Raw genomic sequence first — 9,755 nt, 5'->3', positions numbered from 1 at the left:
CTGGGAAGATGGCAGGCCCGGCATCCCTCCCCTTACTTGCCCTATTTGTCTCTTTCATTTGGTTGCTCTTGGGTTATAGCCTCTACAATAAGCAGGCAGATAGATGTAGCGTTTTCTGGAGTTCTGGGAGCCATTCTAGCGAATTATCCAACTTAAAAGAGAAGGGAGTAGCAGGAACACCCCTAATTTTACAGTTAAGTTGGACAGAAGTGTGGGTAGCCTGGGACCTAATACTTGTGACTGGCATCTGAAGTGAGTGAGGGCAGTCTTGTGGAACGGAGCCCTTAAACCTGAAGGGTCTAACAACAACCCTGGGTCGTGTCAGAATTGAACTGAACTGTAGGACATCCAGTTGATGTCTAAAGAATCAGAGAATTGACTTTTGGTGTTGGAAAACACCTTAGAAATAGGCTACCAACGTAACACTGAAGTGTATTTTCAACAGACTGATGGAGTTTACACATGCTTCAACATTACAGAAGAAATGCTGGTGTACGAGACAAATCATACTTCTGCATAAAAGAATTTTATTTAGTGGTCAGATCCCGATGAATAATGCCAGTCACTGCTTGATTCTGCTAAAATGTGCTATTAGATATACTCTTAAGAAAATGTACAGTGCATCACCAAAAGCTGTTTAATTTGGATTGTGTAGAGTGAAAGAAAACTTCAGAAATCTTTGTTTTCTGGTAAAATCTTTAAGATACAAAAATGAAAAAAACAAACCCAAAAGCAGTATTCCAAAATAATAAATGTCACCTTGGACTATTTACAGTAAGATGCCTTTTTCCCAGGAGGATGTTCTCTGCTTGATTCTTTTCCTCACGTGTTACCCGTCTCTTGTAGGTATTCTCACCCCCGCCTGCCCCTTCTCGAGGATTTCTTCCACTCCTGTCTCGCTTGAAGCAGCCATCTGTTCTTTCATCTTTGAATCTTTCTCAGATACTTCTTTTTCCCACGCTTGAATGACCAGTAATTTTACCGAACAGACGTTTGCTGAGCACTTATATGTGCTAGGCACAGGGCTAGGAGGCAGAGAGACATTACAGAGATGCAAAGTCATGGACCCCTTCCTCAAGAATCTGAGTTCGGGTTGAATTAAAAAACAGTTTTGTTTGGTGTTGTTTTTTTTTTCACATTATATTCCACGAGATTCCAGCCCCCGGTGAAGTAAATGTGGGGACTTCTTGAAACAAAGCGCACTCACACAGGGTCCGCCAACTTGGCCCATTCCAAGACATTTTGAACTAAGAGTTCTGCTCTTTATGAAGCCCAGGCCTACAGTCTGCGTTCTAAACTCTTAGCAGGTAGAAAGCAGGTGTGCTGGGCAGTAGAGCATCAGCTATGCCAGTCTGTTTGCGGGGGGGGGGTGGGGGAAGGGTAATCTTTTAATTGGTTTCTACAAATTCCAAGTATGAAAAAGCCCTTAACTCCCCCACCCCCCACCAAAACACTAAATCGTAGCTATAGATACATATTAAGCTCTTCCTTGATCTTGACTTGTAACAAGTGTTCTAAGACTCTTTTTATAATGTCCAGCAGGAGCTCTTTTTATTACCTCCACAAATATTTCTTTGTGCTTTTCTGTGAACATTTTCTTAGCTTCAAACATAAAAGCAGCGAAGTAAGCCTGCAGGTGACCTTTTTTTTTTTCCTTTCATCATGGTTAACCTGAAACAAGTTCAGCTCTTGCATTTGGCCTACATCTTCTCTGTCCACGAGGCCTTGAGAGACCCATGGTAGTTACTTAAAGAAAAAAGAAGGCAAACCATGAAATATAAAACAAAAGCTGTGCCTAGCATACTATGGAAGCAAAAACAAAACCATGCCCTCGCTGCCCCCATCTTGTTCCGTGCCTGGCAGACCATGTCCCTACAAATATTCACATTTGGAAATACTTCTCAGTCACAATAAAGTCCAAATCGTGGTAGTGGGCTTGCAGCCTATTCCTTTCATTGACTCTGCACAGCCAACCACCGAACGATGATGAAGGGAGTTTTCGTGGGGAAGTTCTTGACCCCATGCCATTCAACAGGTTACACGGGGTCACGTCTCTGTACAGTTTCCATCCAATTAGATGATACTCAATCTATTCAAGCGCCAGATGCAGAACTTCCTCATGAGCTGGTTCCAAGCCCTTTGGATCTGAAGGCAACTTTGGGAGTTGGCATTATTCCCATGTTACATTTGGCCTGCCCTACCCTGTGGTAAGGGGAACACGATGCCTGAAATGTGTGAAGAGAATGAGAAGAGCAGGGAGAACTGGGAGAGAGAGGGAAAAGAGAAGTGATCATGCACAAGCTTCTTGCTCTGTCGTGCATATATTTTCAGTGTAACAGCGTGTATTTCGACACATAAGGGCTTGTGCTTTTTTGTTAAAGAAACAACTTGCCCTGAAAAGCTCATTTGGCAAATGTGGCCAAGAACGTGTGTGTGTGTGTGTGTGTGTGTGTGTAAAATGTGTTATGAGGCTCTGTACCAAGTCTTGCGGGTGTATCTTGCTGGCCCCTCCCTCCACCACACCCACCTCGCTGGCAAGGAAAAACTGGTGGGTTACACCTGGTCGGTTTGATACTCAGAGGCTTCGGACAGGCTTTCTGAGAAGCTCAGGAAATTCTCTTGGTATTCAGAACAAACAATCTCATAGCGGTAATGCCGGAACTCTACAGCAAAGGTGCCAAAATAAGACAGGAAGCACATGACCAGACCCCACTGGACCCTGGCTGCATACATGTGGATGCCTTGGGCCATGAGGATGAAATCTGGGGAGGAGCAGTCAAGGAACGTACCCCCATAAGCCACATTCAAACCCGGCTCTTTTCTGGACAAGGACAGGTTACAAGAAAAGTCTTACTCTCCGCCCCCTCATCAGCAAAACTTAGCTTGACAGCTTCCTGAACGCAACACTTGCATGAATAATACGAAATAACATTGCTGAGCTCTTCGTTTGTGCCAGACATGCTTCTAGGTGCTTTCACAGAAAATCTAAATCCTCACAACAATCCTATTGTTATCAGTTCATTTAAAAATAGGGGAATTGGGGCGCCTGGGTGGCTCAGTCGGTTAGGCGTCCGACTTTGGCTCAGGTCATGATCTCACAGTTCAAGGGTTCGAGTCCCGCATCGGGCTCTGTGCTGACAGCTCGGAGCCTGGAGCCTGTTTCAGATTCTGTGTCTCCCTCTTTTTCTGCCCCTCCCCCCTCATGCTCTGTCTCTCTCTGTCTCAAAAATAAATAAACATTAAAAAATTTTTTTTTAAAAATAGGGAAACTGAGGCCAAATGGCTAAGTAACTTGCTTGAGGTCACAAAGATGTTCACTGGGACAGCTGGGATTCGAATACAAGGACTCTGGCTGTCAGGCCAGGCATTCAACTCTACAGCTACCTTCTAAACTGTGAGATTAGCAAGAGGATTAAAATTCCAAAGAAATTAGTTGGCCAGAAAAATAAACTTCTCGTTTAAAAAAAAAAATCACTGCAAATGACTATGGCTTTATAGTCATCATTTTATCTGCAGAAATAATTTTGAACATATCAAATCACCAATTACCTACATATAAGCTTTATATGTAGTGCTACTAATGTGTAAGTGGCTCCTTTTCCTCTTCTGTCTCGTTTTCACTATTAAAACAAACAAAGGAGACTCCTATGCCTGAATATATATCGAGTGTACACACACACACACACACACACACACACAGCATACATGAGGTTGGAGCTAGGAAGGAAAATGTTTCAAAGCACGTTTCAGCGAAAAGCCAAGAGGCCAAAGACTAAATACCTTTTTAAAGAAAAATCAGAAATGCTCCCTTAGAATTAGTGCTATCTCCAGACTTAAAATCTTGGGAAATTTTCAGAGAGCAAAAGAATATGGTGAAACTACTTCAGCCAAACTTTGCTCTCCTGACGAGGCCTGGATCCATTCACCTGGGAACCTAGACAGGGTTCCAAATGTTCAGAAACAACATGGAGCAGAATTGTTTGGTATAAGCTGAAAACTCAAAATAATTTAAAGTCTGTACATTCTCTTCCCACTGAGGGCTCAAAGTATTGGCAAAGCAATATTATTACTTAATGAGGAAAGGATAGATCTTCAAATCTCACCCTGGCAGAATTCTGACCTTTTTACTCATAAAATATTTCATCACGTGCCTAGCAGTCAGCAAGATTTTTGGCTTGATTTTCCAGCCCTTAAATGTTCTCTAATGTGCTGAAGAACTTGAAAACAAACAAACAATTAAATGTTTGGCAGTTAGTGAGGGAAGAAGAAATAAAGATCCCCAATACTCCGGTAACTACAGGATGTCTCTGAACAATAAATATTTTCATATTTTAAAGCCACTTTCCCTAAGGCAAGAGGGTTTGGGGTTGAGTTCAAGAACTGTGCCTGAGTTTAAGTGGAGATCACTGCATACAGAGTGTGATCTTGGATAAATTAATCTCTGTTCTTACTATCATACTTGTTAAATGAGGATTAAAAGGGTTGATACATTTAATGTATTAATGTGCTTAGAACAATGCCTAGCACATTATAAGTGCCCAATAATGTTGGCTATTACTTGACCGAAGATGTGTAATTGGGTTAGCTACACATTCTACCACCTAGGAACCTTATTCCCTTCCTCTCTGGTTTCCTGAGGAGACCCTATTGGAGTGAACACTTGAGATCATGCCTCCCAGCGGAATGATCGGCTGATCTGACTGGTTGCACTGGAATTGGCCAGCTTCTTCTTTTTTTTTTTTTAATTTTTTTTTTTAACGTTTATTTATTTTTGAGACAGAGAGAGACAGAGCATGAACGGGGGAGGGGCAGAGAGAGAGGGAGACACAGAATCGGAAAGTAGGCTCCAGGCTCTGGGCCATCAGCCCAGAGCCTGACGCGGGGCTCGAACCCATGGACCGTGAGATCGTGACCTGAGCTGAAGTCGGACGCTTAACCGACTGAGCCACCCAGGCGCCCCGGAACTGGCCAGCTTCTATTGGGCCATGTTACCAGTAGGTGGGGTCACTGAGCTCCCTCCAGGACTAGTCTCTCTGGGATCTGTTTGGGGTTAAGCAGAAGCGCTCTCTTCTGCCTTTTTTTGGTTTCTTTCCTTGTTACTTAATGGGTAAGTTGAATTCCAGAGTGTGAGATCAGAGGCCTGACACTTTCTCCTTCACAAATTAAATTAAATGAAATAAAAGGGCCATTAATAAAGTCATAAATTAACTTTTTTTAAGATGGAAGGGGAAAAAAAAATCACAATTCCCATTACGCATTCTGTGTTTTTCAGACAGGGAATCTTTTCCATCACTAATGACAAGGAGAATGCATGACACCATTCCTACAGATAGAAACAATTTTGAGAAGGCAGAGCTTGTTTTAATTTTAGTTCTCTATCTCTTCAGGTCTGAGAGTTTTTGTTTTTATATCCATTTACCTATTTTGTCTAAGATTTTGAGATAATCTGACAATACATGCTAACTAATCGGAAATGGCAGTTTTCTCATCTACATATGTGTGTTTTAATCTCCCTACCAAAGAATCTTTTCACATTCAAAGGATACAGAGGACCACACACAGAGTGATAGATGCTGAGAGAATAACTCGTGGAATACCAACTTTCCGCCCTTCATTCTTGATGTTGACTTTGAGTGTCAATGCAGCCTGGATCCAGCAGGTCAATGTGCCAAATCCAAAGGTCAAGGAAGTTCCAACATTATGGATTTCTTCATCATTCGTGAGCTAAGGGATGAACAGATAATGACAAGGAGGCCCATTTAGAAAAGACATGATGGGAGAAAAAATAGGTAAAGTGATATCTCCATAACGGGATGGTAGGTTTTGGAAAGAGTAGAATCCTTCATCTCTGCTGGCTCTTTGTGTTTGTTCTCAAATGGTTTGAACTCTGAGGGGGAAAGGGAGATAAACAGTACTTCCAAACCTCAAAACATTTGTTTAGAATAACCACTCAGGGGGCGCCTGGGTGGCTCAGTCGGTTAAGCGTCCGACTTCAGCTCAGGTCACGATCTCACGGTCCGTGAGTTCGAGCCCTGCGTCGGACTCTGGGATGATGGCTCAGAGCCTGGAGCCCTGCTTCCGATTCTGTGTCTCCCTCTCTCTCTGCCCCTCCCCCGTTCATGCTCTGTCTCTCTCTGTCTCAAAAATAAATAAACGTTAAAAAAAAAATTTAGAATAACCACTCAGGCAGTGGTAATCTATTCCTTGAATTTAATTTCCAGAAAAGCATGGAGAAGTCAAAGAAAAAAGCAGGAGAGTTACACAAAAAAGAGAAATGTCAGTTTCTACAAACATGCACTGCAAACTTTGTTTTCCAGACTAAGAAATGAGACTTTGGATCTGGCTGTGTATTTAATGATTGAAGAGGACCAATTCTAAGAAGGTCAAGATTTTACTGTCATAGACAGCTAATAACATTTATTCCTACGTAATGTGATCAATTCATTGTTAATGGGATTTTGTTTTATTTTCCTCTTATAAGAAAATTGCCACCTAATAGCTTTTGCCATATTTGTAGACCCATTAAACGACATTAGTGTTTGACGATTCCTGGTCAAGACTTTTATAGAATTAATAGGTTAAAGGAGACCCATTCGGGTTATTTCATTTGAAGGTTAAAAATGTAAACTCTCCATTACCTACCGATTTAAAAAAATATGTTGGTCACTGGGGTGCCTGGGTGGCTCAGTTGATTAAGACCTGACTTCAGCTCAGGTCATGATCTCACGGTTCTTGGGTTTGAGCCCTGCATCGGGCTCTGTGCTGATAGCTCAGGCTGGAGCCTGCTTCAGCTCTTCTGTCTCCCTCTCTCCATTTGCTCTCTCTCTCTCTCAAAAATAAATAAACACTAAAAAATATACTGGTCACTTAAAACACCTTTAGCAATGATCTATATCTATATAATCTCTCTATCTCTCTATCATCTGTATGTTTCTTTCAATGCTGGGCTTGAACTCATGACCCTGAGATCATGACCTGCGCTGAGTTTAAGAGACAAACACTTAACTGACTGAGCCACTCAGGCACCTTGTTTTATATATATGAAGAGATGGTTCTTACAACATGGTAAAATATTGTTTTGAATTGCCATTGCCTTCAGATGTTTTATTGTTTGACATTTCTGGGAATAATGGTTGCCTCAAGTCAATATTGCTTTCCTTTGACAACTTTTTCTATTGTTTTTGGCTGCAGTATTTTTTCCTCTTCTTTGGAAGAAGCCACTTTTTTCTTTCTTATTCGGAAGGCATATTTTCAAAACTCATTTTAAATAACGATTCCTCAAATTAAATTTTACTTTTAGGAAATTGGTTGTCCACACTATACACAGTCTATTCACTTATTAGTTTAAACTTGATTTTAAAAATAGATAATATAATTACCTGGTTCAAACTTTAAAAAATTATAAAAAGAGTATGGATGGAAAAGTCTGTCTACACCATAGACTAGCCACCTGGCTTCTTCACAAGCAACTAACTTGTGGTTTCCTATGTATTCTCTGTAGATATTCTAGAAAGTGTTCTTCATAAGTGGTATTGAGCATCTGTGGTTCACCAAAACACTTCAAGTTTCTGGACTTTAGGAAAGAACAAAATGTCTACTCAGTAACTTCCATCCAAGCCCTGGTTGAGAGAATGGATAGTGAGCACTTTACAACATCCAGAACCGGCAGCACAGAGCAGAGCAATAGCTCAGTCAGTCTGGCTTGATATGAGACCTAGAACAGAACGAGTGGGATGGCCTGTCAAAGAAGCCATCAATTCAAAAATACTCATTCAGTTGCTACTGTGTGCCAGGAGAAGTGCTGGGGAATGAGCTTTCCTGGTTTAATCAATTATCAGGACTGAGGGTTCGAACAAGAGACAGTCTTAGAAAATCCACTAGCATATTTTCTTGAATGCCTGTGCCATCTGGATTTCACTCCACAGACAGGGAGAGAAGTGTCAGGATTCATGTTTGACTGCAGGGAAGAGGTTTCTAAACACAGTACAAAGCACAGGCTGGAGGACTTTGGGAAGAGAATGCAGGCAGGGAAACCAGACAAGTACTCTTCCAGTTGGTTGTCTATCTCACAAGTGGAGTCATTCGAGTCAAGAGTTGGATAATGGTATTGGCAAGGGAAATTATTCTTAAATGTAGTGACCTTGGGCTTCTAAATTTCTGGGAAGAAGAGTTAGTGTGTCTTTACACAAGTCATAGATGTTCTAGAGAAATTCTAGGCTTTCTTTTTTTTTTAATTTTTTTAAAGTTTATGTATTTTGAAACAGAGAGAGAGAGAGAGAGAGAGAGAGAGAGGCAGAGAGAGCACAAGCAGGGGAGGGGCAGAGAGAAAGGGAGACACAGAATCCAAAGCAGGCTCCAGGCTCTGAGCTGTCAACACAGAGCCTGACGTGGGGCTCAAAGCCACGAACCGCAAGATCATGACCTGAGCTGAAGTCAGAAGCTCAACCGACTGAGCCACCCAGACACCCCAAAATTCTGGGTTTTCAAACTTGATTCCCACAGGAGCTTGCTAATATGAAATGCAAGCTTTCATCCAAAAAGGATGTTCAGTGTTTAATTTTAGAAAGGCAATGATCCTATTAGTTTTCTAGAAAGTTACATTAGGAGACAATTTGTTATGAAAAAAAAGCATAAAGCACTTTGAAATCCTTTGTATAAAATACACAGCTATTTAAAAAAATTTTTTAAGTGTTTATTTTTGAGGGAGAGACAGAGAGACAGAGTGCGAGTGGGGGAGGGGCAGAGAGAGAGGGAGACACAAAATGCAAAGCAGGCTCCAGGCTCCGAGCTGTCAGCACAGAACCCGAGGCGGGGGGCTTGAACCCACAAACCCCGAGATCACGACCTGAGCCGAAGTCGGAAGCCCAACCAGCTGAGCCACCCAGGTACCCCTGCACAGCTATTTTAGTAGCTCCTTTTTCCGTAGCCATGCGGTAAGCACCCTCACATACGCAGTTCGAATGTAGGCAGGCCAGGCTGAACACCAGAAGGGCTGACTGCTGGAGAACCTGTGCTTATCAGGAACCACCGTTAGCACTTTTGAAAAGATCTGTGCAGAATCCGTGGCTACGATACCCATACAGGTGAAGTGTAAGAAAGAGGTGAAGAAGGCCAAAGGAAGTACCTGAAAATTACCAAGTAAGGTCATTCCAAAGGAAGCCAGACACAGCGCCACCAATCCACTAATATTCAGCCATGGATTTAAAACCTTTGGTTTCAGTTGTATGAAGCGCAGAACAGCTACCACAAGTGCTGGGGACAAAACAAAATGTTAAAGTTTAAAAATCTCAGTCACACAGCCAGACTGTGAGGCAGAGTTCTTCTAAAGCCACAATGTGCAAGATTAAAGTTTTTGTCATGGTGCATTTTTATTTTGTATTTATTTTTTAAGATGTTTATTTATTTAGTTTGAGAGAGAGAAAAAGCACGAGCAGGGGAGGGGCAGAGAGACGGCAGAGAATCCCCAGCAGGCTCCACACTCTGTGCAGAGCCTGACGTGGAGCTCGATCCCACCAACTGTGAGATCATGACCTGAACCAAAACCAAGAGTCGGATGCTTAACCAACTTGAGTCACCCGGGCGCCCCTCGTCAAGGTACATTTTTAAGCCTCTGAAGTGACAGACAATTAAAAAAAATTTTTTTTAAACTTTATTCATTTTTGAGAGACAGAGAGAGACAGAGCATGAGCGGGGAAGGGCTAGAGAGAGAGGGAGACCCAGAATCCGAAGCAGGCTCCAGGCTCTGAGCTGTCTGC

At 42.2% G+C, this 9,755-nt stretch overlaps 1 protein-coding gene across 1 annotated transcript in view; it reads right to left on the bottom strand.

The window, feature by feature from the left end:
- Nucleotides 1-510: 510 nt before the first annotated feature.
- Nucleotides 511-9,755, bottom strand: part of TMEM150C (transmembrane protein 150C) — a 78,684-nt gene continuing 69,439 nt past the window's right edge. The window contains exons 6-8 of the mRNA XM_030313586.1: nucleotides 9,125-9,252; nucleotides 5,547-5,724; nucleotides 511-2,762 (exon numbers count right to left, since the gene is read on the bottom strand). Of these exons, the coding sequence (XP_030169446.1) occupies nucleotides 2,554-2,762; nucleotides 5,547-5,724; nucleotides 9,125-9,252 (515 nt within the window). The 3' untranslated portion in view covers nucleotides 511-2,553. The remainder of the gene's footprint in view (nucleotides 2,763-5,546; nucleotides 5,725-9,124; nucleotides 9,253-9,755) is intronic.

This window comes from Lynx canadensis, chromosome B1 (assembly GCF_007474595.2).
Source record: "Lynx canadensis isolate LIC74 chromosome B1, mLynCan4.pri.v2, whole genome shotgun sequence".
NCBI classification, from domain to species: domain Eukaryota; kingdom Metazoa; phylum Chordata; class Mammalia; order Carnivora; family Felidae; genus Lynx; species Lynx canadensis.
The sequence above is the reverse complement of the archived record's forward strand: the minus strand, read 5'-3'. Positions and strand labels throughout refer to the sequence as shown.